The 27,475-nt window shown below is 35.6% G+C and overlaps 1 protein-coding gene across 5 annotated transcripts; it reads left to right on the top strand.

The window, feature by feature from the left end:
* AZIN1 (antizyme inhibitor 1) lies at positions 1-27,309 on the top strand. Of its 5 annotated transcripts, none has more exons than XM_016147519.2 (13): positions 1-349; positions 4,016-4,153; positions 11,058-11,201; positions 15,866-16,063; positions 17,654-17,827; positions 18,111-18,283; positions 19,810-19,944; positions 21,133-21,214; positions 21,575-21,649; positions 22,244-22,406; positions 24,166-24,281; positions 24,614-24,828; positions 25,024-27,309. In XM_016147519.2, the coding sequence occupies exons 4-13, from the start codon at positions 15,962-15,964 to the stop codon at positions 25,133-25,135; spliced, it is 1,347 nt and encodes a 448-aa protein (XP_016003005.1). In that variant the 5' UTR covers positions 1-349; positions 4,016-4,153; positions 11,058-11,201; positions 15,866-15,961; the 3' UTR covers positions 25,136-27,309. The 5 variants fall into 5 exon arrangements, with proteins under 5 accessions (XP_016003005.1, XP_016003007.1, XP_016003004.1 ...); XM_016147520.2 differs by having other exon boundaries at positions 10-349; positions 11,058-11,213; XM_016147521.2 differs by lacking the exon at positions 11,058-11,201 and having other exon boundaries at positions 24,169-24,281.
* Positions 27,310-27,475: the final 166 nt, after the last annotated feature.

The raw sequence follows: 27,475 nt of genomic DNA, 5'->3' as shown, positions 1-27,475 counted from the left end.
CACACTCTGGCTCTTCCCTCGGCTGCAGTGTTTCCATTTTTTTTTGCCTTCTCTGCCTTTTCTCATCCTTTCTCGCTCTTCTGGTCTGCGGCGTGACGAGGCCGAATCCTCTTCCCACCCAGCCTTCGCCTTTCCTCTTGTACCTGCGTTGTTCTATTTCTCTTTTTCGGCCGCCGCCGCCACTGCTGCACAGCTGGTGTCGGTGCCGCGCTTTTCTCCCCACGTCGTCCTTGCAGCTTATGGCCCAGGCCGCCTTGGGTATTTCTGCTCAAGGTAACCACATCCCTCTTTAAAAATTCCGCCGAAAAAGAGAAGACGCTTTACCCGACTCTTTGGGCCGTTATCTCACGTGAGTACAGACCCGAGGGGCGCGGGCGGGGTTGGGGCGTGGGGCCGACCTCGGGGAGCGGCCGGGTGCCTCCCGTTTCGGCCCCGCCGCCCGGCCAGCGTCCCCGCAGCGCCCCGCGGCCGGCCGCCTCGAAAATGGCGGACGGCGGCGTGTGTGGCGGCTGTCTGTGCCTCGGCGGCTGGCGCCTTTCAGGGCCCTCAGGCGGCCGCCTCACGTTCGGCATGGCCAGAGCCGCCGTGGTTGGGGCGAGGGGGCGTGTGCGTTTGGGGGCGCGCGCGGGGGTCTCGCGGCCGGGGGGTCGGCGTCGCCTCCGGCGGCGTGCGGCCTCCACCCCTCTCCCGTGGTGCATTGCTGTTTCCGGGGAGGGGGCCGAGTGGCAGCCCTGAGGGGCCTTGGTCCTGCAGCTCGGGCCCTGAGAGGCGCCTCGCCTTCGCCGCCGGGAGCCAGGCGGGCAGCGCGGATTACAACGGCCGGGGCCTTAGGTTATGAATGGAGCGGGGCGGGCCAGCGCCGGCCTTCTGTGACAGCTGCCGGAGGAGGATGAGTTCTTTAGGGCGCGGGGAGTGCGGCCCCCCTCTGATGGAGGAAAGTTGACGCCACCCGGGGCCCGCCGGCGGGGAAGCCCCGGTGTCAGGTAGCGAGCGAGAGAGGCCTTGGGTCCTTTCTGGAAGCCTCGGGGCTGCTGCTCCGCCCCCTGGGGCGTTCCTGATTCGGCCAGGTCGCCTTCACTCACCCCAGTCACCTCCTGGAATCTGAGGATTAGTCACCATGGCTTCGTTTTCCCGTCCGCGCCACCATTCCTGGGCTGAGAGAGGGAGAACGGTAGGCTTTGGGTGGCTTATTAAATACTATCTTGACTGATGGTGGTGACGTGTTTTTAACCCTTACCCAACATATATCCTGAGTGTAAGTTGTAGGCTAAGCTGCTGCTTCGGAAACCTGAACTGGTCGCTGACACAGTTTACAGGCCCATGATGTTTCATCAGTATTAAATGGATTTTTTTGTGGTGTCTTGGATAAATTAAGAGGTTTTGTCCCGTCGTGTTTCCACCATTGAGCTCCCAGCTTGAGTGGGAACCTGAGGACACAATTGCTTGGTGATCAGGAAAGAATGCAGGAAAGGATGCCAATGAGCCTGGAAGAAACACGACCGATTGACGGGCAAGGCCCTAGTAATCTAATTTCTTTTACAAATGTTAGAGTGCAAATACTGATCATGAAGACAAGCCCTGAAGAATTTACATTTTGTAGGAAAGGTAGGCTCATAATGATCACAGATGATGCGCTGGGTGCAATAATCAAGTAATCAGTGCCTTCCGCCTTGCAACCCTGATTGAACATAAAATTTTTAAACGCACAGAGAAGGGAAAAGAACTGTACCCTTACCTAGAGTCAGTTAGCATTTTGCTTTATTTGTCATCTTGCTATCCATCAACCCATCTTTTTTTTTGCTCTTCACAAGAAAGACTTTTGGGTAAAATTCCCATGAGTGAAATGGTTAAATCTTAAGTGTACTATTTGATGAGTTCTGACAGAAAAACGGCTGTGTAATCTAAACCTCTGTTAAGATGTGGAACATTTGCCATCACTCCAGAAAGTTCTCTTTTGCCCCTTCAAACTCCAAATCCCACACTGTAGCAGCAACCATATTCCTGTTTTTTAAACAATAGATTAGTTTTGCATGTTCTAGAACTTCTATATAAGTGAAATTGTACTGTACTTACTATTTTGTGCAAAAGGCTTTAACTCAGCATATTTTTGAAATGAATATTTTGCCTGATTTTTAAAAAAGAACAAAAACTTAATTTTGAAATAATAGGTTTTTAGAGAAGTGGCAAACATGGTACAGGAGGTGCTGCTTCTCACCCAGCTTACCTTGTTAACTACATTACCAAGGTATATTTGTCAAAACTAAAACAGATACATTACTGTTAACCATACTCCAGACTTTTCTTTGGAATTCACCAGTGTTTAGTGTCCTTTTTCTGTTCTAGGATCCAATCCAAGATACCATGTTGCATTTACTTGTCATATCTTCCCCAGACATCTCTGATCTGTGACAGTTTTCTTAGTCTTTCCTTGCTTTTCATGTCCTTGACTGTCTAGAGAAGTATTGGCCATATATTCAGTAGATTGTGCCCCAGTTTGGGTTTATCTGATATTTTTCTCATGATTAGGCTGGGATTTGGGGAAAGAATACCTCAGAGCAGCTTTAAAAGTCATTGGTAAAGGCCATGTGAGTTGTTCAGAGAAATACTGATACTTAGGGATACTAGGTTTTGGGGTGGTTACTGTCAAAGTGATGGGAGAAGGTCCTTTATCTTACTGGCCTGCGCTGACTCAATCTCGTTCTCCTTTTGCTGTTCACCAAGATGAAAAGACAATCTCTAAACAGTTGAATGCAATGTCATATATGCTCCACGTGATTTACACACATCAATCTAAATGAGAATATCTTTCTGAAATTCCATTTCTCCACATTTTCATTTTATCTCCTTTTGGTTTACCTTAAGTGTACAAACAAACCTTTTATTTAGCTTGTACATAAAGGCCCTCTTACCCTATATACTACCTCTTTTATTATTTCTACTAAAATGTGCCTTTCAGATTTTAAAGCCTTCATTTCCTACTTGTATCTGTTAGATAAAAATGTTTTAGAGATTATGCTGAAGAACATTGTTGAATGTCTGAAGTTTTATGTTCTTAACATTTCGTATCGCTGCTCTTGGGTTACATTAAGCAGCAAAATCGCTGTGGATATATAGTAGGGAAAAGATTAAAATATCTTGCTCAGGATAATTATCCTGTTTCTCAGGATAATTGAGAATGAGCTCTGTCTCCAGCATGAGTCTTAATTTATTTTCTGATTATCTTATTGTGAGAAGATTCAATCTTCGTTTTGGAGTACATTTTTTGGAGTCTAATGTAGGGTAATAATCACTTGCATGCTGGTATGGGTTCTTGCCCCATCATCAAATTTCCCTGGTCTATTGAAAGAACATTTTACCTCCTGCAAGGGTGGCCTCCATTCTGTTTGAGATGAGAGGTAAATTTTAAATAAGCCTAGAGTAATTCTGAAATCTCTGAATCTTGCCCTTGTAATTTGTAGTTTCATCATTTTTCTGGTTTCCTTATCACCCTTTTTCTAGCAAATGCTGTCAGGTTATATTACTTTAAAGTAGCAACCAGTGAATTAAGAATCGAAGTGTAGGTATAGCGGTTTAGCTTAGAGATGGAAGTTCATCCTATCAACCCATAAATAATAATTTATAAAACTTATTTAGCATATTGTAGTTTGTCAAGAAATTTTACATTTACATGGTCCTAGGTTAGGTAGGAGGAGGAAGTAAACCTTTAGAGGTCACTTGCTTAATCTATAAGGCAGTTCTTAAAAGTTACTTCACACATATATATAATAGCTAACTCAAAATTTTTTTCTTTCTAGTATGTAGTAGGATTTTATACTTTAAGCAAAGAAGACCTTGAAATTTGAAGAGTGAAAAGTGTTCTGGGTAATTCAACTTTTAGCGAAACATTTTATTTATTAAAACTAAAACTTATTCCCACAGTTTATCTTTTAAATGTTAACCTGCTTAAAAGTACATTTTATTTATTTATTTATTTTTTTACATAGGGCATTACTATTACTTTTATTTCTTTTTTCAGGGCGAACTTTCTGACCAAGTGTACAACTATCCAGAGGGCCTAGGAGAAGTGCTGTATAGAGAACAGTTCGACTTCAACGCTGAGCCACCTTGGGAACCTAGCTGATGATAGGGGGGTTCCATCTCCTAACTTGTCCATGTAAGTATTTTCACATCTGTGCAGGGGTCTTGTAAAATTGAAGTAGAGTTCTTGTTGCTCAGTCTTTTTCAAAACTTGCAATTGTATTTACCTCTGTGACTCTTAAAGCTCTTTAAAAGTTCTAACGTAGAGGCTTTGACAGTTACAGGTGTACTGATTGAATTATAAGCTTTGCTTACCAATGGCTGGATCAATTAATCACTTAACGTTTATTTTGAATACATAACAGGTATTACTGTGTGTAAGTATATATCATAGGCTAAGTTTTAAGAAATCTTATTAGTCTAGTTTTTAATGTGTAAGTTAGAGGGAGGTTTTTAAATTTCAGATGTGGACAGTAGTTTATCACATCATTCAACCATTTATTTAACTTGATGAGTTCTAGTATTGGGGCTTAATCAGGAAAAGAAAAAAAAAATCAGACATTTTTAAGTAGAGCAAAAAATACTGCTCTTCAAGTCTACTCACTGAGGTTGTATCCCAGAGCATAGGATATGAGAGATGAGTCTTAGTTCTTTTTTTTCTAGTTTTGAGCTTCTTGCCAGACAGTGATTTCTAAAGTTTCTATTTTTCATGGAATGACTTTATATAATACTCAGCTGGTGGGGGAAAACTGATTTTTTTCAGAAGACTTACTGAGAGGTGATACATCGTCTCCCAAAGTGCCATCTTTCGAACAGCTTTTCAAGGGTAGTTTTTGACTATACTTGATTTTCTATGTGGATTTGACTTTTGCATTAAATCTTTGTGCAAAATGTAATTCCATGATAAACTCTTGAGTCTATGCTGCTAAATTTGTGTGGTTTATTTTTAAATTTTATTATTTATAGATTTCTTGCTATCGAAATTTGGGTTTTGGTGGTGAGGTTTGCATGTTTTTAGGTTGGCCAGAGACTTGGCGAAAATAACATTTGAATTTTTCAGGAAAGCTTAGGGTATCAATTTAGTATTTCTTTAGTCTGATCTTGTTAAGCAGATTGGTATGCAGGTAAGGTATGTTGGAGCAAACCTATTCGAGACATTTGATATTAACCTCAAATGACAATTTAAGACTCATATTTTTTTAGAGGCTAAAAAGGGGCGGAGGGCGTTTAATTAGGATTTCTTGAAAGTTTTACTGACTTAGAACCCTGATTCTGGAGAATTTCCCATACTGAATTTCTACTAGCTGTGTGAATATGAGCAGATTGTTGGAAAATAAAATTGAACTACAATAGTTCCTTTAATTCTAAACTGTCAAAATTATTTCTCTTTGAGACATTAACCACGAATTGTAGTCTTTGGAAGAGCATATTAGCCTCAGAATCTGCGTTTTAACCAAGTGACATGTGCATATTAAAGAGAAGCACTGTTGCCACCATCTCAGTACCAAGTCAGTTATCTATTAATTTTTGTTAATTATCTGTTCTACTTCCCAACACTTCTAATGTTTTTTCCCAAGTTGACTTGGAAACTTAAAATTTTTCATGGATGGGGTCTAGTTGCAATAGTCATGGATAGATTCTAAGATGGAAATTTAAGAAAAAGCTTCATGTTTTAAAGGAGACCATATTAAAAGATAGGCTTTCAATTCAAGTTTTTTTGCTTTAATGGAAACTTAACATTGCATTATGTTTAACATTTCTAGTGATGTTTTTCTTAGACTTGAGTAACCAATATCAATGAACTGATGGAGCCAAATCTTTACTTAGAATATTTAATAATATTGTAGAACTTGGAAAGTCAACCTCCCTTTTTGGGGAGGTTGGTTGGGCACAGATAGACTATGTTAAAGATATTATTTATTCTGCAGGTACTGGCAGTTAGAGTGATTGACTCTTACTTATTATGCCCAGGTACATAATATGTTAATGAAACTTTAGTAGTTGATGTGAAGCAACAGGTTCACAATCCCTTACTCATATATTCCGAAATCCAAAAATTAAGGAAAAAATATAACTTCCTTGATATGACCTAAGCTGATTTGGGAACAAAAACTTGACCTGAATCTGAGCTGATTTCAGGCTTTTTAAAAATCTTTATCCCATTTAGTGCTAATCTTAAATTTTGCTGCAGAAATAATGTGATTACAGGGCGATGTTGACTCATAGCCTAGAGAGTGTTACATAATATATACGAAGTATATGTAGTATACTACCGTTCTAAAATCTGAGAGATTTTGAATTCAGAAAAATACCTCACTCCAAAGATTTCTTGAGTAGAATTAGTAAAAATGGCAAGAGAAAATATTATGTTCAGAAATGTCCTTAGATATTAATAGCAGTTTGTTATACTGGACACTGAAATCCTGGGATTAATTTTCTGTGGAGCAACAATACTGTTTGGAAAACTAACAGTCATTAAAAGGACTTAACACACTGGCCTTTGTGGAAAATACTTGGCATATAGCATTGCAGAGCATATAACTGTATTTCGACCATGTAATACTCCAATGGCATTTTGGTGCAAGCGGTCTAAGCTGTAGGACTTGGTTTCCAAGTTAGGTTTTTAAGTCAGATGACCATCTGAATTTTGAGAGTTTATTTCATTAGGTATCTGGAAACTTTAGAAGTTCTTTATATATAAAATTTTTTCTTTCCAATATGTATATGATGTAATATGGGTCCACTATAAAAATATTTTGACAAATATTTTAATGCCAATAATATCTCAGATCACTAAAGGACCTCAAATTGTGGGAAAGTTTTTTTCATGCCTTTTAAAACTTTCTTAGGGTTTTATGCTGGAGTGGTTTTTTTCCATTGGGTTAGATTTTCATGTTTAGTTATATTTGATTATAATTAATAAATTAGCCTAGCGGAAAGTTTTTAAAGACTCCCAGAAAACTAAATTTGCTTCTGTTAGCAGATCTGGTGATGAAGCCAGACTGAATTAATCATTAGCATATACTTTTTAAGGTTGCGTTGTATCTAAGTATAAAAAAGGGATTCAATTAATTGGTTGTTAAAATTGCTTAAAATTTTTTACCTGGTTGTCATTACATACAGCAGTTGACTCTATATGTTCATGTAGGAACTTCATAAGAATATTAGCATTTTAAATATGTTAATATATTTACATGTCTTAACTTGCTATACCTAAATTGATATTATTTTAACTAGGGAAATAAAATGTTCTTTATCAGTTTACTGGTACTATTTTCTCGTTTTGCTGTTAACTGTCAGTAGAAAAGGCAGGGTTTTGACTCTTATGGAAGAAAGACATTTCAATTCAGTAGTACATTCATCAGTAGTTGATGTTCTTTCACCAGGAAGTTGAACAAACTATTATTGAAATGTACAGATTAGGGACTATTTTTTTAAGTGCGTGTGTCCCCTTGGCATGCATGCATAGAGTAGTATTTTGATGATGCTTCTTTGCCTTGTGTAAAAGTAGCAAAAAATGCATTCTTACAAGCACAATGAATAATAGCATGTTAATGGATAAAACAGGGTTTGGGGGGCATGGTATTCTTTCTTTGGGCAAATTTAGACTCTTCTGGGAGGGCCAAAAAGATTAGACAACAGTGTAGACCAATTTTTAAAGGGAATAAAATGGTTTTTCCATTTATTGCAAGAGACAGTTGAGCCTAGAGAATTAATAGTGACTACCAATCTGTGTGTTCATTACACTCCCTTTGCCTGGTCTTACTTCAGAGTTTTTGAGTTTGGGGTTGCCTTCCTCCCCCACCAAAAAAAAATTTTTTTGAGACACTTAATCCAACACAGAAGTCAGGTATTGTGTAAACTGTACTTTTTAAACTAAAATTTAGGTAAATGTTAGGCTGCCGTTTTAGGCTGGCTATTGTTAAGATAAGTCTAAGGGGGCTGTTGCAAGGGAAGTGCTGCTGACATCCTGGTAAGGCCTAGGAAACATTTTTGTCCTTCACCTCCATGCTGGGGTCATTGATACTCACTTAATCAAGCAACTTGTCACAAGCTTACCATGGCAAAAAGATTTGGCAATTTCTTTCTCTAATCCAGTGTTAGCCATCCTTTTCCTTAATGCAGTGAATAATGTGAAGAACATTATGGTGTGAATAGAAAATATTTGTGCAGCATACTGAATTGTAAGGATTAGGCTGACGAAGTTCACCCTGCCTCGGCCATACCCAGCCACCTGGTCTTAAATGCCTGTAACGTAACTGACTTGCAGCAGGAGCCAAGATAACAAAAACTCTTTTGGAATGAATGCTCTGCTCTGAACTTTTTTGTCTTTTCTTTATTATGTAAGCACACGTTTCAAACCTCTTTTCAAGACTTACTTGCAACATACGGAGTTTTGTTAACTTTTATTCCCTTAGTATCTGGCTTTGTAAACATGAGAATTGGTGTTGTTACCTTGAACAGTTATTTGGCGGGGCAGGGGAGGTGTAATCTGTAATGTGTGTGGACTTGATTCTTCATTTAAAATTTTCTTAGGAAAACAGCATCCTCTAGAACTACTCTGTTCAGTACAGTAGCAACTAGCCAGGTGGCTATTTAAATTTTAAAAATTAAAACAAAATTCATTTCCTCAGTTGCATGAGCCACATTTTGAGTTCTTGGGAGCTATGTGTGTGGCTAATGGCTATTGTTTTGGACAGTGAAATGAAAATTTCATTCGTCACAGAAAGTTCTGTTGGACAGCATCTCTAAGATAATTGTTATTGTGAATGTGAGTAGTATTAGCCATAATCTTAAAACATCTGTTAATAACAATCATAAGAATTACACATTTTGTTCTTTCTCCTTAAATTTAATAAAACACTTGTTCTTTAGCTACAGGGATTTTTCAATTTTATATTCTAATTGAATACCTTAGTTACCTAGCATGTTCTTTGGATGCAGCTCTTTATTATGATTCTGTGCTCATGTAGACTGAAATCAATATTAGGTTTATGTTAAATATTTGACTTTAAATTATTTTTTATCTTTTTCCTGCTTTATAGTGCAAGGATCTTCTGATGCCCAGTTTATAGGGGGCTCCTAAATAAGTATAGTATCTTTAGCTCATCTGAGTTCAGCATGATAAACATGTTATATTTGGCATGACTAAAAGTAGGATTAAATATCCTACTTTTATCCTACTGGAACACTATAACAAAACTCCCCAAATAAATAAGCATTCTTTAAAATGAGAGAGATTTGCTATCCTAAATTTGTGAAGCCCTCCTGCAGGCAAATAAGAAAAAGGAAGGAAAAAAAAGGAAAATGAGCAAAAGACTTAAAAACTATTTTTCACTAACAGTCTAGCAATTCTCAGGAATGTGGCCCTAAACTGGGGTGCCTAGACTAATGCTACTTAAACTGCCAGTCACTAGATAGACTTTTGTACCAGAATATACAGTAACACATTGTCCTTGGGTACATAAGTAATTGCAAGAAATTATATTGTAAACAATATAGCAAAAAAAAAATGGGAAGTAACTCATAGGTGTCCAGTTCTGATAGATAAAAAATGTGATATCTATACAGTAGAATACTACACAGCAGTACAGATTAATGGACTCCAGTCACATCTGTTTGCATGGATGAATTGAAACTAAAGTTGAACAGATGTCATGGTAAAAAAAAAAAATTGACTCCATTTATAGTTTTAAACCAGTAAAACCAATGTTTTAGGGACACATAATAGAATAAAACCATTAAATAACAGGAGGAGGATGATTAGAAAAATCTGAACATGCTTATTAGGGGTAGATGCAATCACTGCCACCTGAGAAAAATGTGGGAGCTTCTGAGGTATTCAGTATATTTCTTGATATTTGCTGCAGTGGTTGTATATATATTTTATGTGTAATAAAAATTAGTTTTCCTCTTGGAGAGATAACAGTGAGATCTTTTCAAAGGTAATCAAAATAGTGATTGCATTTGTTGAAAGGGTCATTCCCTGTCCTTTACCAGGAAAGCTAGAAAGCTTGACATTAACATGGTTATGTATTTTGTTATAATAGTTAACTTTAACATTATATCTTAATTACCAAAGGGATTTTTCTCCTCAAGAACCTTAGTCTTCACATCAATAGTCAGGACACATTTTTAAAGGGAGCCCGATCTTGTCAGTTCCACATGCAGAAGTATATTGCTATGAAAAGCCCATAGTTTGTTCTTTTTTTAAGATGGATTTTAGAATTTATTGTGAGGTTTTTCATTAGGCAACTTTACACAGGCATTTCAAACTTAGTCTGTTGGGCTTGTTTCCTTTAAGGTCCTTTTTCTCCTTTTATATACATCTCCTCTTCACTCTTGTTCTTATCTGTCTTTTAGCAGTCACTGTTCTCTTGGGTTTCTCAGTTTTTTTTTTTTTTTTCAACCTCATCACCTGAAAAATAAGTTTAAGGGAGTTTATTGCCATTGCTGGCTTTCCTTTTACTGTTGATTGAAGCAAACCAACCCCATCTGATTATTCTAAGTATTCAATATAGGCTGTTATTATCCATCATTTATTTCAGGTCCAGCATGGCAAAAGTTCATGAGGTCTTACGATCACACAATTTATTGGAACTTCTTACCTACCAGTTCCAGTATGTAGCTTCTTGGAACAACTTTGTTCAGTGGTTTAAATCTGCTCCAGTCCTCATATCTGTAGTGCCAAAGTCATTCTTTATTAGCCTCTTTTGCCAGTTATTTCTAAAATTATTCTATGTGGTAAGTAACATTTTTCTGTTGGAGGTAGAATGCAGAGGTAACTTTGATAGCATTGTGTCTATTTTTAAAGCAGTGAGCTAAGTGCTAAATCAGCAAATGCCAATAAAAAAACAAAATAGAAATGCCGTTAGGCTTCTTCAAAGTAATAGTGTAAATTTCCAAAAAATCTCGTGTTCTTCTTTTTAATAAGTAAAATTCTTTTGGAAACGTGGTTGATGTATTAAGGTTGGGTTTCCTGCTTAGATGTCTCTGAAACAGTACTCTCAACCTTTCAGCTCTCCCTGTTCTACTTCCAGGGAGGTCTTCACTTCAGAAATCCAAGACATATTCATCCAGCCTGGTGTCAAGTGGGCTGTTGCTGCCAGAATTATCTTGTGATTATTTGAGAGATGTATCAGTTTCTTCTGAAGTACAATCAACTGTAGAAGCCTTTGTAGCAGGTGTGTAACAAGGCAAGTGCCCAGCTGCTGCTGCCATTGCTCTTGGAGCTGTCTTCTCGATGAACATGAGGACTCAACGGCCTCATGAAAGGCTCCAGGGAGAGCAGCGTGCAGTACTTTGGAGCCTTATGTTTCTTTGGCAGCACTTCATAAAAATGTATTATCAAAATACCAATATGAAGGTGTATGTAAGGAATGTTAAACATTTTTTTCTTCCTAGCTACGATGTCCAACAGGAAATATAATAGTATTGTGATTACAGCAGTTCTATTACTGTAATATAAGCCAAGCTTTTTTTCATCATATATTAATATATTTGGTTGTGAAAATAGCTGTCAGTAGAGTACTTCTTAGTATCTTTGATAAAAATAAACTTCAGAATCATTCAAAATATATTTGCTCTTAAGTTCAAAAGCATTTTAGGGAGAATGTGAGATTTACAGAGAGTAGATTTTCTGAAATTTAATATAAATAATTCAGTGTCCAGCAGCACCAAACTATAGTATGTAGTGTAGTGGTCCATTTAATGTGTTAGAGCCAGTAAATCAGTCTCAGTTCTGACTTAAAAGCCATAAAAAGCTATGTGGTGTCTGTTGGGAATTTTATCCAGATTTGGAGCATTGGGAAGTTTAGCATCACCACCTGGGGTTGAGCCTGCACTCATAATTGAAAAGTTTCTGGAAATTCCCTGCAGTGTTTAAAATTGAGGTGGATTAACTTGGTAGATCTGGCCTATAATATAATCTCTGCTCACCCCCAACATGTGCACACTTAATTTCACTCTGACTTTTTAGAACATGTTTGTGTCACAGATTTTTGGTTTAGCATGTCACTAAATAACTTTAAATGCTTTTTGAAAACATTTTAACAAAATATTTCTTAAGTGCTTTAAGTAAGGCAGAAATGTAGAACATAAATCGTCCTTCATGTGACAGTAGAACTTTAAAGTATTTTTGCTAAGAAAGCATGTAAAAATTGCAAGCAAAGAAGGATCCTGGAGGTATGATTATGGACTATTTCTTAGGACTCCTTCAGTGAGTTTGGGGTACAATATTAGGGGTAGGAAACACTCAGTAAAGATTAGCCCACCCTTAGCCACAAAATATTGGGCTTCTAAGTGACAGTTCATTTGAACAAAAGGGATTATTGGCTCAAAATTTATTAGAAAACCTCTTTCCCGAAAGGCAGGACTTTGTGTTTTGCAGATTCTTTTCAGGAATTACTTTTTCCCTGAGTATGGCTTTTAGTGTTAGCAGTAAGTGATAGTTAAGCGTTGCATTTACATGTGGGTCACTTATGTATCAGGGTTTTGGGCTGCTTTTAAGAGTGCAAAAGATGGATTGTTTTCAACACACTGTAAGGGAGTTTATTGCTATTAACCACTATCCTTAAGAACTGTGAAGTCCTTTGTTCATCTATTTCTTAGCACCAACTCTGGGCTTGGAAGTAGGAGTATATCAAAACCTTCAAGGAGCATCTAAGTAAAAAAGATAAACTGAGACAGAGCTCACCTATCACCATTCTCCATCTGTTATGCATAGGCTTTAGTAATTGGTTTCAATCAACTTTCATTGCTGTGCTCAGTATGGGGAAATCAAATATTATGTTACCACATCTGTTTGAGGGGTTTAAGTGTGTTAGTCCCTTAATCCTTTTTGTCATGTTTCCATGAGAGTCCTTTTGTGAGTCACCTAGGAATTGGTAAACTAATATAGTTACTTCTGAATTGAGAGTTCCATTTCAATGATAATATAGTCACTCCACAAGCGAAGTCTTTCCTTTAGAGCAGGAAATGCTTGATATTTTTATTCATGTTAGTACCATTATTTGTCAACTGTTTGGTCCTCAGTGTTTAAAATTATTTCACTTCTACAAAAGCTAGATTAGACAGAAAACAGTTCCTTGAGGTAGACTACGTTGGGGATTTATCTTTATGGTGGTGGTTACACAGGTGTATGCATTTGTCAAAATAGGAAGCACATTATTATATGTAAACTGTCGATAAAGGTGGATAAAAAGAAAAAAAAGTTTCAGTTTTGAGGTTTACCTGAGATTTGGACAAAAGATACAGAAGGAACAGCACAGTTAAACTGTACAAAATAATGTCACATGAAGAAAGTTTAAAAGACTGTGAATGAGTAGGCATAATAGGATGTTTTTATATCATATTTAAATTTATTTATTAACAACTATGGGAATTTATGTCTGAAAAGTGGTTAATTGATTATGAGGATAGGATAAAGCTTTATCAAAGAAACTGATAGTACTGTTGGATTTCCAAAATAGGAATTTTTTGTTTTCTAGGGATGGGATGCTGGGGAGACAGGTTTTCTTTTTAAACATAAATTTCATCATCTCGAGCTAGCTTAGTTAGTTCTGTGCCTTAGTGTCTTTAACTATAAAGTAGGGTTATTACTTCACATCATGGTTTTAAGGGTTAAGAGAATTGATATTGTGTAGACAGTGTACTTAGAACAGTGTCTGGCACACTGCTAAAACAATGTTGACTGTTAGATTTAAACTAGTTTTAACAGGCAGAGTGGAACCTATAGATTATGTAATTTGAAATTAATTGGGGGAAAAATTCTTTTCTTTGCCCATACTATTTTAGAAAAAGCTCTGAAGAATGTGGTCATCAGCAAGTAAGACTGGATGGATAGGCCTGATGTTAGAGGAAAATTACCCTTTGTGTAAGCACTATAGCTTTAGGAAATTGAGGTTCATCTTGTCCTGATTTTAAAAGCTAGATTGCTTGAATTTAGCAGCAGTTGGTAGTCTATAATTGATAGCCTAAGATTCTCAAGTAAACTATTGCATATATAAGTAGAATATACCTAAGAATCCCATGACCTGAGACATTCATTAGGCTAAAGATCTTGATTAAAATATTTTTCACTGATAGAATAAATGAAAGCCGTTGCCAGAAAGGTTTGTAATGCAATTTAACAGGAAGTTCGTACTATATTCTTTATACACTTAAACCTTTGCATTGATCTTTTTTTTTTTTTGAATGAGTAGCCTTTATCTACTCCGTTTCTCTTAGTGCATAGTTGACTATCTCCCTAAAATTGATATTCCAGCTAGAGTTACATTGCTCATAATAAACAGGCCTAAAATGTACACTTTCTGGACACAGATTTTATACCAGTCCTAGTATAACAAACTTTAGAGAATATGCAGACTACCATTGGACTTTATAAGTATTAAGTCTCATGAGATGTGCCTAAGTTAATTCCTTTGGTAAAATACAAATTGTAATCTTTTCGTTTTTATTTCATGAAAGATTTGACAAGCTGAACTAAATGTAATTGATTTCTTGAGAATGAAGTCATTAATGTTTTAAAAGTTTTAAAACTAAGTATCTCATGAAATTTGACAAGCTTATCGATGAGTTGGTTTTGGTGGAACCAAAAAACTTGACATTTTGGGAATCATTTAAATGAAGTATACTTTTAGGATGAGGGATATCACCCACGGTGAAAACTAGCATAGACCATGGTTGGAGGAACAGAGGAAGAGTCTAAGACACAGGAAAGTCTGTGCAAGTCTTAAAATGGGTTGCCAAGAGCTAGCTGGTCTATGCCCATTCTTAATGTGGCAACAAGAAAATCAGTACCAAACAAGTAGTATCCTGTCTGAAGGACTTTTTTTGTTTATGGACTTTATGTTAAATCCTTTCCTAAAAACCTGAAGATCAGTGAATTCAGCAAAAAAAAGATAAACCTTTATATCAGTATGTGCTGCCCCAAAGGAGAATGGGCGATTTTGGGGAGGGGAAAGGGTTCTTTGATTGGAGAGGAGTTGGATTTAGTCTGGTGCCATTTCAAAAACTAGTTCTTATAAATGCTTTAGGATGTGTATATGTATAGGTAACTAACTAGCTTTTACCTGGTTTCAAATTATGATAGCATTTTTGTTTTTATGACAATTGGTAACTTAATTATTAAGGTTAATTCTGAGCCAGTACTTAAACATTAGTTTTTATTCGTTAGTTTTTGTTTTTTAACATGACCTTTTGAGAAAGAAAGTTTGGATAGTTAACTGAAGTTTTAAAGAAATTGGCCTCAGTTCGCACAGGTATTATTAAATGACATAGCCAAGACCACTGACCTAGTCCAGTTTACATTTTCAACAAATCAGTTCACCTCATTTTGCTAACCTGACCTAGGCAGCAGTCTGTAACAGAGCTAAAATTACTCTCCACCTCCACTAATTTTTATTACTTAATTTTTGTATATTCTAGAATTTTATTTAGAAGACATATATCTGCAGTTACCTGGTAGTGTGCTTTATGTGACTGGCAGTGTATTAAAGTTTAGTATTTTAATTTTTGGCTGTAGATATTTGATTTATTATTAGCTTTCTTAAAACGAGTAAAAGTTATGCATTATGGAAGAACTACAAAACAAGGTAACTCATAACAGACTGGGTCAGCAACTCTGTAAATATGGTGACCATATTGACATAATAAATTATGCACATATATGGATTATCTTACCAAGAACGGGTATAGTGAGCTTTTAAAAGTATAAAATACACATTCATGTTTGTTGGGTGATCGGACAGATTCCTCACTGAGTTAAGACTAGCATGCTTTCATTGACAACTCATATACTAAGTTTAGTGAAATAATATAGACTTTGAAATAACTTTTATTTTGACAGTTTGTTGCATATTCTAAGGACCCAGACATAAGGCTTGGTGGCCCGTCTCTTGTTTTTCCTGGTTTATGACTTTCGGCTTTGTGGAATACGGCTGAGATGAAAGGATTTATTGATGATGCAAACTACTTCATTGGCCTGTTGGATGAAGGAACAAACCTTGGAAATGTTATTGATAACTATGTTTATGAACATTCCCTGGTAAGTGTGCCATCTCACATTTCTCAAATTTCTGAATTCTAAAACACCAGTGCTTTATTTCTAAGATATTAATCTGATAAAAAGCACCTTATTCAAATGTTAACTTTTCCAGGTTATCTTTTCTAAGATATCTTACCTTGACACTCTCACCTGTACCCTTGGGGTAGCCGTGAGGTTTTCTTTCTAGCCCCCATTTAAAAAAAAAAAAAAAAAGCTTTGTATAGCCCTTTTGCTGTGTCTTAGCACTCAGCTCTTGTGAGTTCTGTTTTCTTAAAATGTTTTCAGCTACCCTCATTAGTACATGGCTTATTCTTACTCATTTTTCTCAACTGTATGCTTTAGTAGATTTATATTTCTATTCCAGATAATCTTGCTTGTGTATGTTGCTGAGAATTTGATAATTTGTATTGACTATTTACACTGTACTTCCCCAAGAGCCAGCTTTTGTAGAATCATAGATACTGCTACCTAAGGTCATTTATTTTTGTTTTTTACTTACTGGTAGAATCAATTTTGTTTATTGCTTTGCTGTTAGAATTTGTTTCTTTGTTGGAGCTGATTTTCCATGTTCTTTGAATTGTTTTCATGTTACTTGTGTACAGTAAAATGTGTCTCCAGAACATTAGAAATGATATGTCTTCTTATAAATAGGGCAATTTCAATACAATTGTCCCATATCTGCCACACATAACCTATAATTTCCACTTGTGTATATTTCCTGGTCAGTATATTTCAACGATGTACATTTTCAAATGTGTTTAAAGAGTAGGGAATAGTAATACTGTTTTCATGGCTTTTTAAACAACATTTTGATGTTATATATTCTAAATAAGATTATTTTGTCTGCCAATCAACATTGAGAATTTGTGCTGTGGCTGACATGTACAATCCTGTCTACCACTAGAGTAGTCACAACATTAAAATCATTACAGATCTCTTCCAATTTTCTAATTAAGATCAATTTTTGTGTGTTTTTGTTTGTTTTTACTTTTGAGGGAACAGTATTTTTATTCAGGTTTATCAGATATTTTGTGCACTTGTGTATTTTTAAATTTAGTTTTGTTAATTCTATACTCAACTTTGTCTCCTTAAAAATGGATGCCCAGTATAATTGTTCCCTTTGTTTTACCATCTCGTCATTAGGTGCAACTTATGATGGAGATATATAGCTTGTTTTATTTAGCATTCCTGATCCTACTCACTGTATTGGGATACCAAATGCTGAACTGCCAGAGCAAGCTTATTTTTTAAACAGTAGCAGAAAGCATGGAAGGAAATAGGTGATCTCCTTTCGCTCTACTCTCAAAACTAAAATTGAGGCAATTCTTTGATAGTCACTGTAATAGTTTTTTAAATCGAAGTACAGACTATTATATGTGCCAGGGTAGCACAGCCAAAAGTCAAGTTTAAAAAGAACAGATGCATTTAGGTTTTCCTTTGTTGTTTGCTCAACCATAGGCCTTAAATATGCTAGTGTATGTAAATGTATATGTTAGCTCATTTCTGGAGGAAAAAAGACACTCTTTACTAATTAATGGTACTCTATTTTTAATAGTTCTGATTGTTTCTCTCTTTTTTTTTCCGTAATAGACAGGGAAAAATGCATTTTTCGTGGGAGATCTTGGAAAGATTGTGAAGAAACACAGTCAGTGGCAGAATGTAGTGGCTCAGATAAAGCCATTCTACACAGTAAAGTGCAACTCCACTCCAGCTGTACTTGAGATTTTGGCAGCTCTTGGAACTGGATTTGCTTGTTCCAGTAAAGTAAGTAGTGGGTTTTTTTCATTATTTTGTCACTAAACTGTAATATTTTAAAATTCACTGATGATAAACAAAATAAACTATGAAATTTCTCTGATGGTAATTAAACCTTTTTAAAGGTTTTTAACACAGTAATATAGTAAGCATTACCAGAATATGAACTGTGTTAAATCCTAATTTAACCTCATATAATTTGAATTTAACTGAAATTAAAGGTAATAATTGAATGAAAAGTAATAGAAATTTTTGCCTTTTAGATGACACTGTTTAAAACCTGTTTTTACAGACTGAAATGGCTTTAGTGCAAGAATTGGGTGTATCTCCAGAAAACATCATTTATATAAGTCCTTGCAAACAAGTGTCTCAGATAAAGTATGCAGCAAAAGTTGGAGTGAACATCATGACATGTGATAGTGAAGTTGAATTGAAGAAAATTGCACGTAATCACCCAAATGCCAAGTAAGTGTAAAACTAAGTACCTGGGGATATTATCTTGCTTGCTTAGGGTTTGGGTTTGTTTTTAGCCTGGGAAGAGGGGAGGCACTTATGTAGAACAGTGATGTGTGTTGTAATTTATTTAAAGCCTCTATATGGAAAATACTAAGAGCATTTTATTGGCCACCTACTCCTGACCATCATGTGGAGTTGGGATGAGATAAGGGCAGTTTGGGGTGTGAATTTATAATCTTTAAATCAGAGGTGATGATGTGCTTGATGGGATAATTAGGGCCACTGCTATATTTTCATAACCACATTAATCTTGCTAGTTATTTGTCCTGTTGGTAACAGGATTTATTTTGGTCAGCTTTTTTTCCTGGTTAGCTGAGGATTTAAAATCTGCCCTTGGCCATATAGTTCTTGAAAGGTGATTGGTCCTTAGTGAATCAAGGGGTTTCCTTAAGGGCCAGAATTCTCTTTGAACAGGAAGTGTAATTTTTTTTTTAATTGTTCCTGCATGCATTCCCAAGATTTTTTTTAGTTGAAAAGTTTACTCTTTAAAAGCAGATTTTAAGACAAAATTAATGTCACGAACTGGTATATCAAGAAGACTTTAGAATTTATACATACTAAAATTCTGTTAGCTCAAAATTATTTGCTTTCTTTGAGTTATATCTGAAAAATGTATAGCATATCAACATTTTCCTTTTATGTAATTTTCTTACTGACTTTACTGGCATTCTTAGAAATTACCCTGATAGGATTGATTACCCTGAAAACCTTTGTTTGGACATAGGGCTTTTTCGGAAAATTCTAGAGAAATACTTGTCTCTATTAAAAAAAAACTTTCTCTTCTATGTCAAGCCCTGATTTAGAATTTTTACTGTGTTAAATCGTAAACTGAATGTGGTATTCTTGATAGAGTTGATTGTACCCATAGGTAGAATAATTTTGCCTTCATCACACTTGCCCCCTCTTATCATCAGTAATTCATCAGGATTTCCTTGGGAAAACCATTTTTACAAACAGCATTTTTATATTTACAGTTTTTGGTGGTTCGTAATTGAAGATTTGTTAAATGTGTGGTTAATAGGAAGAATATTCAGAATAAGTGGGTGGAAGTTTAGCTAGAACAGTTTGGGAAATTTCAAACATTTAAGGCCCTGATACTTTTTTTTGAAAGACAATGATGGCATTGCTATTCAATTTAGTCTTTCTGGGTGGATTTACATAGACTGATGGACTTCATTTGAAAGTAATGTCGTCTTTCATTACAGAGCCCTACCGACTCTTGCTGCTACAACAGAGTCATAACTTCCTGCATTTTTCCAAATTCCCATCCTTGTAAGCGTCATGCTTTAGGCCCTAATTGCTAGTTTTTTCTCTATACAGGATTGTTTTTCATTAGGTTCGCTTGATTCATCCCGTCGCTGGATTTGGGAGCTCTGGCAACATAATCAACACACTTCCTCTACAACCTTCAGGCTTCACATGTGCTGATGATGATGTAAACCAACTCTGCCCCAATCATCTTCCCCTTCTCTTAGGGTCTTGCTACATATTGCAACAGAAGATAATATTGGAGGTGAAGAGAGTAACATGAAGTTTGGCACTACCCTGAAGAACTGTAGGCATGTCTTGGAATGTGCTAAGGAACTTGATGTCCAAATTATTGGAGTTAAGTGAGTACCTATTTTAAACTTCATTTTATGATGATAATCTTTCTGATTGTTCATTTAAGACTTCATTTGTATGACCTCTAATAGTTAAACTTTCAGTTTAATTTATATATGTATATATTTTTTTCTTAGTTTAGGGAAAACTACGTTTTATCCTTCAAACTATTTTGTACTTGTATGTCCCCCTCCTCTATTAAAGAGATAAAATTTCAGTTAAGTTAGTCATTTAAGTCACCTTTTAAATCAAATGTAGGGGATTTATTAGAATTTCAATGAATACCACAGTGGCTTTCAACTTTAAGTTGTAGGTAGCATTTCATTTTTTTTCCCTATCCTTAAGACTTTTTTACCTTTTTAATCCCTCAGGGGCACTTCAGTAAATTAGTAGACTAATTTTATCCTGTTTTATCCTCTCAGTTTTACATGTGAGGAAACTGAGACCTAGAGAGAGTTAATATTTTGATTGTAGTCTCAGCTCCAGATTTTCCAAGTTGCCAGTCCATTGCTAGTCTCACTGCAGTACAAGATCTTGCTTTTTAAATTGTTCGTCAAAATGGATAAAGACTCAACACTGTTAAGTCACTACCTTAGGTGACAATATTGGCATATATTTGAGAGTTTTCATATTTCTATTCCATAAGTTCTGTTTTTTAAGTAAACATAGAGGAAATTGAGTGTATACTATGAATTTGAACAGATTCGTGTAATCACTTCCACAAACGGTACAGAATCATATTTCAATTAAAGTATTTTTTGAATCTTTATCACTTAAGTAATAATAAGTTTCGGTAATAGCCGAATTAATGTTCACTTGTATTTATTTCACAGACCCTTTTTAATATTTTGACGTAAGTCATACATTTAAATAAAAGTTTTATAATCCGGTTTTATTGGTGGTGCTCGTTAGTTTACCGTATATACATAAAAACGCTCCCCCCATCTGATACCCATGAATCGTGACTGATAACTCGTTAAAAAATTGTTTGTAAACTTACAATATTTTCTGAGCACTGCTTTTTCTAGAAAGACAGGTATTGTAACTTGGTGATTAGAGGCTTCTAATAGTTTATTTGGTAGGGTTAAGACAAATACTTAAGCGTGTCAATATGTTGACCAACAGTTGAAAGGAATTACAAGAAGGGCCTCTAAAACTTGCTGCTGCTTTAAATTTATTACTCTTCTTTCTTTCAGATTTCATATTTCAAGTGCTTGCAAAGAGTCTCAAGTATATGTACATGCTCTATCTGATGCTCGATGTGTGTTTGACATGGCTGTAAGTTTTCCTTAAATTATTTTGATATTTAAACTGGGATGTTACGTAAGACTACAATTCAGTGTTTTTCTACCTCTGAAGTATTTTCATACTTATGACACATTTTTTATAATTATAAGCAAAGTTCCATATAGTCACAATTTGTAAACGGATAAAGGGATGAAATAGTAATTTACTCGTCTGCAAGATAGTACAGACAATATCAGGAAGCTAATAATTAATCTGTTTCCGTTAGAAACCAAAAGGCTTTGTACTAAAAATCAGAACAGATATTTACCTCTCTGGGAGGGGGTTTTTGAAATGTCCCTATATCCATTACAGTTTGGAAAAGCACTGAAAAGTTTTTTTTTTCTTCTCTAGAGAGAGTTTGGCTTCACAATGAACATGTTAGACATTGGTGGAGGCTTTACAGGAACCGAATTTCAATTGGAAGAGGTAAACTTTGTTCAGTGGGTAGACATATTGGATTAATCTCTTATTCTTTGCTAGTTAACTGGTGGATGGGTAGATTAGGGTTTTTACAGTAGCAAGAACTAAAGCCTATAACATCTGTTTAAAATTGATTCTAAGGAAACAAATGAGACCTACCTTTGAAAAGTTTAATAAAATTTTTGAACCCTATAGCATAATTTTATCACAGAACGTTTCTATTCATTGTGTTGTGCATTCAGGGAGTATTTTTCATAACTTGAACAGCTTAAGCTGATTTGTCCAGATACACATCACTCTTTCCCTTCCTGCTCTTCTTCCACATTCTGTAATATCTAGAAACTGATTTGAAATTTTGCTCCACTGATGTTAGTGATAGAGACAGAAACATGCTTTAAAAAATCACCAGTAGGTAATAGCCATAAATGTTACAGTTTTCTTTTTTTAATTAATGCCATCTGATAATTACCAGATAAACTTTGATGACTCGAAAGCCTATTTAATTGCTTGCAGATATCTTAAATAGCAAAGTTCAGTGGTCTGTAGTTTGGATTATCTAATCCATTATTGAACCCATAATGTGAGATTTTAAATCCATAGGTTAATCATGTTATCAGCCCTTTGTTGGATGTCTACTTTCCTGAAGGATCTGGCATTAAGATAATTTCAGAACCTGGAAGTTATTATGTGTCTTCTGCATTTACACTTGCAGTTAATATCATTGCAAAGAAAGTTGTCAAAAATGATAAATTTTCCTCTGGAGGTAAGTTACAAAGTTTATACTTTGTTAATAGATAATTCCAATTATTTTGAAGATGAACTTAACATATACCAAAATGTAAATACACTAGAGCAGCAGTCCCCAACTTTTTTGGCACCAGGGACCAAAAGGTTGAGAATCCAATGCCTGATAATTTGAGGTGGAGCTGAGTCGGTGATGCTAGTGCTAGAGAGTGACTGCAAATACAGACAAAGTTACTATACTCACTCACCTGTTGCTCACCTGCTGTGGGGCCCTGTTCCTAACAAGCCAGAGACTGGTGCTCCTCCACGCCCAAGGGGTTGGTGACCCTTATGCTACAAGACATTTTATGGATTATGAAGCTGTACCTGGTAATTAACTAGGTATAGGTAGCTAGGGAGCTTTCAAAATGCCCTAGCCAAGGTCCTACTCCTTAAGACTTCCTGAATCCAACATTCTTGGTGCTGATGTTTAGATATGCATATTTTAGATACACTTGCCCCAGGTGATTGATTCTTGTCCCTATTAAGAACCAGTGTTTTCCTGCGATATATCTGCTGTGTTCCTTTTAGTTAGATGAGTCATGGGGAGAGTCTGCCAAATACTTTCTTACATAACAAGGGCCAACAGGGATCTTTTATCTCTAGTCAAACCAACAAAAAAGCACTAGACAGTCTACAAGAATCACTTTTTAAAAATGTAGGTAGTACTGTACTCATCTACATTAAGGAGACTTCTGTAGCTTTTTTGTTAATTGAGCATTTTTTTTTTTACTTCTGAGTTTTTTAATTTCTTAAAATCTGTATGTCAAAAACTCAATGTAACATGCCCACAGGGTACATTCTGTTTTGTCCCTTTTCATATTACAACTCCCTTTCCCAACAGTGAGAAACCTAGCTCCCATTATCACACACACAAACACTTAAGTCTAGAATACACAGTGTTTTCAGAATAGCTGTCATACCACTACAAAACAAAACAAATAATTTATAAATAATAAATAATTTTCATATATTAGAATTTTTGCTCAATTTTGTTCCCTCACCAGACACTGTTGTTTTTCCACGATAGATTAGTTTGAGCTGTCCTTGAACTTCATAAAAATGGAATCATATGGCATACATTATTTTGTTTAAAAACATCAGTATAACATCTGAACCATTTTGTTCCATGTTGCTGATGGTTCTGTATGAATATACAGTTTATCCATTTTCTTACTAATGAATATTTTCCAGTTTGGGGGTATTATGAATAAACTTAACATTCTTGGATAAAGTCTTATGGATAGACACTTTTTATTTCTTTCAGGGAAATGATTAAGAAAAGAATTTCTGGGTTATAGAGTAGACATTTTAAAGATTTCAAAATGGTGATACCATTTTAATCTCCCAGTGGCAGTATATATGTGCAGATTCTGGTTGTTCCCACCTTCTCTGGTTTTTTTTGTATTGTCAGCCTTTTATCTGTTCAGTAGGTGAGTGGTGGTGGTAGCTCACTGTAGTTTTAATTTGCATTTACTTGGTAACTGAGGAAATAGAGCACTTTTTTCATGTTTTCATTGGTTATCTTCCTTTGTGAAGTGTGTGTGTGTGTTTAAGGCTATTTTGTTTAAAGTACGTCAATATATATGTGTTTTTGTTTAAATATTTTGAGTTGTGAAAACTAAGAATCAGTCTAAATATTCGATGTATTTGATGATGTTTTTGTGTAAGAACTATATTAGACATTTTACTATAAATTCACTTTCATTTTTCCTGGTTTTTTTTTTTTTTTTCTTCAGTAGAAAAAACCGGAAGTGATGAACCAGCCTTTGTGTATTATATGAATGATGGTGTTTATGGTTCTTTTGCAAGTAAACTGTCTGAGGACTTAAATACCATTCCAGAGGTTCACAAGGCAAGTTTTATTATAAATAATACCAAAACTGCCCTTGGCAGTTTACAAACTGAGCTGTTATTTTTAAGATGCATCCCAATTTTTGGAGAAATGTTATAGGATGGAGAATATTGCCCTCTGATGAGGATTCGCATTCCTCTGGCTTTGGTCTGATCCCCTTGTTGCCATAGAAGGAGTTAAGGAGCACCACTGCCCCTGGCTGTAGACCTGCCTTCTTCATTGGGCACATTGGCTCAGAAGTAGTGAAAGATGCTCTTCTCCACCCTCAAATCCAGTACCTCAAATTCAGCATGAGTAAAACCTTAATCTTTAAAAACTTTCCTTTCTTACAGAAATACAAGGAAGATGAGCCTCTGTTTACAAGCAGCCTTTGGGGTCCATCCTGTGATGAGCTTGATCAAATTGTGGAAAACTGTCTTCTTCCTGAGCTGAATGTGGGAGATTGGCTTATCTTTGATAACATGGGAGCAGATTCTTTCCATGAACCGTCTGCTTTTAATGATTTTCAGAAGCCAGCTATTTATTACATGATGTCACTTAATGATTGGTAAGGTGATTGTTTTTATTTTAAAGCAGATTGGAAATTTGAGGTGACAGTTTTTACTAATTTTAATTTTGTGACAAATCCATAACTTGCAAGTAATAGCAAAATGTTCATCTTTCAAGTGTTATTTCATTGTCCATATTTTACATGGTGTGTGCTCTTTGCTCAAATTCAGAATTATGCATTTTTTTAATGTAGGTATGAGATGCAAGATGCTGGAATTACTTCAGACACAATGATGAAGAACTTCTTCTTTGTGCCTTCTTGCATTCAGCTGAGCCAAGAAGACGGCTTTTCCACCGAAGCTTAAACAGGCATTAATGCTTCTTTAGATCTGAAGTTGCAGGTTAAGCTTGTCTGGTCTACATTCCAGTGTGGAAAAAATTCAAACAACCTTATTCTGTTTAATTCTCTCGGAAACAAACTATTAGTCATAGCTATTTGGGACCAGACAAAAATCAGCTTTCATCTATAATTCATTGGGGAATAATTGGGAGATTTAGATATAATGTATCCAGATTTAAACACAGTTTGTCCCACCCCTTAAGCTTTTAAAATAAAATATGCAACAAAATGGATGACTTAGTGGAGATGGAAGCCCATTAATTGGGTTCCCCATTAAATCGTTTACATACAAGTACACAGTTTTTATACTAAGGATTCATGTTTAAAAGTCTTGTAAAAAGTTAATGTCTTTCACCCAGATATATCAAATGTCAGTGGAAGACCAGTGTGACTTCATTAGATACGTTTAGTGTATTTAGAATGTGTAAATTTGTGCTTTGAACTGTAGTTTAATAAATGTAAAATTGCATCATAGTATTGTATTTGACCTGATGTAACCCTTGTATGATTGCAATAAAATTTTGTGTAGATTTTACTGTTTTTTCAGGCTAAAACTTTGGGAAAGGGGCTAGCTAGCAAAGGTAGTTTTGAAATAGATGTGTATATGAACTGTTTTGAAGGTTATTTTCCTTTATAGCCCACTTAAGTTTAGTTTGGCTCAGTACATTTTTCAGTTATTTAATTAGTAATTTAAATAAGATGTTTGGTAAATCATTGTGAGGTTCAGATGCATCATGGAGAGTTGATGTGCAGTAAGCATGATGTTTAACAATTTTAACACCAAAAATGTTAATCTTGCATAAACCAATTGTAATAATAGGTGTTTCTGTATAGATAGAATGCATAGAGTAACTTAGTCTTTAAATCAAAAATCTTTCGGCTGAAATGAAAGATTCTGTTAAACACTTTGAATAAGCCTAGGGGGAGGGAAATAAAAATTGCAGAAAACTCTGTAGCTCACTAAAACTTAGAGAAGGGCTACATCTATATCCAGAAACCTGATGCCCTTTTGCACGAAATATTTAAATTCAGAATTGTGAGGGGTGGAGGTGAAGTGAAGCACACCTATTTTCAATTACAATGATTTCAAACTTTAAGGGTTTGTTATTTAGCTACTTGCTTAGTTTCTTATTATTTCCCATTTGTTCAGCTTAGTGTAACTACTATTAATTTTCATACTAAAATTTTGTGGTGATTGGGGGGAAGGGAATTAGCGTCACTAACCTGACAGTTGTTGCCAGGAATTTGCATTGTTCACTGCTAGTGTATAGTAATCCTAGAACTCAGAATCACAATAGTAATAAAATAAATTACAGGGGTCATTCTTTCCTAACTTACTCTATGTTCGATGTGGAATTTCTGTCTCCCAAGAGGAAATGTGACTTCACTTTGGTGCCAATGGACAGAAAATTCTACCTGTGCTACATAGGAGAAGTTTGGAATGCACTTAATAGCTGGTTTTTACACCTTGATTTCAAGGTGTAAAGAAATTGATCAGATCATGAATCTCTTAATAAATTCAATCTTAAACCAGTAGGTGCTTAATATTTTTTGATTTGATTAATGCCCATTTGAATTTTATGGGTTCTACTGATAAAACAAATTTAGAACCCCAATTCATTGTCATCTTATACCTTGGACTTCCCCAAGGTATGTAATACGGGGTTTTATGCAAAATTCCAAGCTACCATATAACTTTTTTTAACCGTAACAAGGAGGAATTGTTCTCAACCTTCTTTACATGTTGTGCTTTGTGGTCCAGAAATGCCAAATCTTTTTAAAGATGGTACAATTTTGAGCTTCGTGGCATGTCAATTTTGCCGTATCCATAGGGGACTGTTACGTTTAACAGCTCAGAGTTGCAAAATCCCATGTGAATGATATGGTAACTTTAAGAAATGTCTGTATTGTATTTGAAGACTGTTTGCCATAAACCTGGAGTTTGAACTTATGTATTTCAATTTGGTATGCTGAAAAAGTACTGAATTAATGTAACAATCTTTTAAATTTACAATATTGTAATCTCGGTTCAGAATTTAACTGAAAACAAAACCCAGATGATTTCTTTATAGTAAATTGAACTGTAAAGGTAACTTGTGTGTGATTCTGAATACACAGATAAAACGTTTTTATTCCTCATGTTTTATTTTGATGGCTTCTGTCATGAAAGAGTTGAAATTTTACATGTCAGCTTTGTGTACATTAGCTTACAGGCATTTCAGAATCTTGCTTTATTGCAGAGCACCAAATTGAATCTAGTAAAATGTTGGGCATTACATAGGAAACAATGATAAAGTCCAATGTA

This window comes from Rousettus aegyptiacus, unplaced genomic scaffold (assembly GCF_014176215.1).
Source record: "Rousettus aegyptiacus isolate mRouAeg1 unplaced genomic scaffold, mRouAeg1.p scaffold_m13_p_15, whole genome shotgun sequence".
NCBI lineage: Eukaryota > Metazoa > Chordata > Mammalia > Chiroptera > Pteropodidae > Rousettus > Rousettus aegyptiacus.
This window is presented reverse-complemented; position numbering and strand designations above follow the sequence as displayed.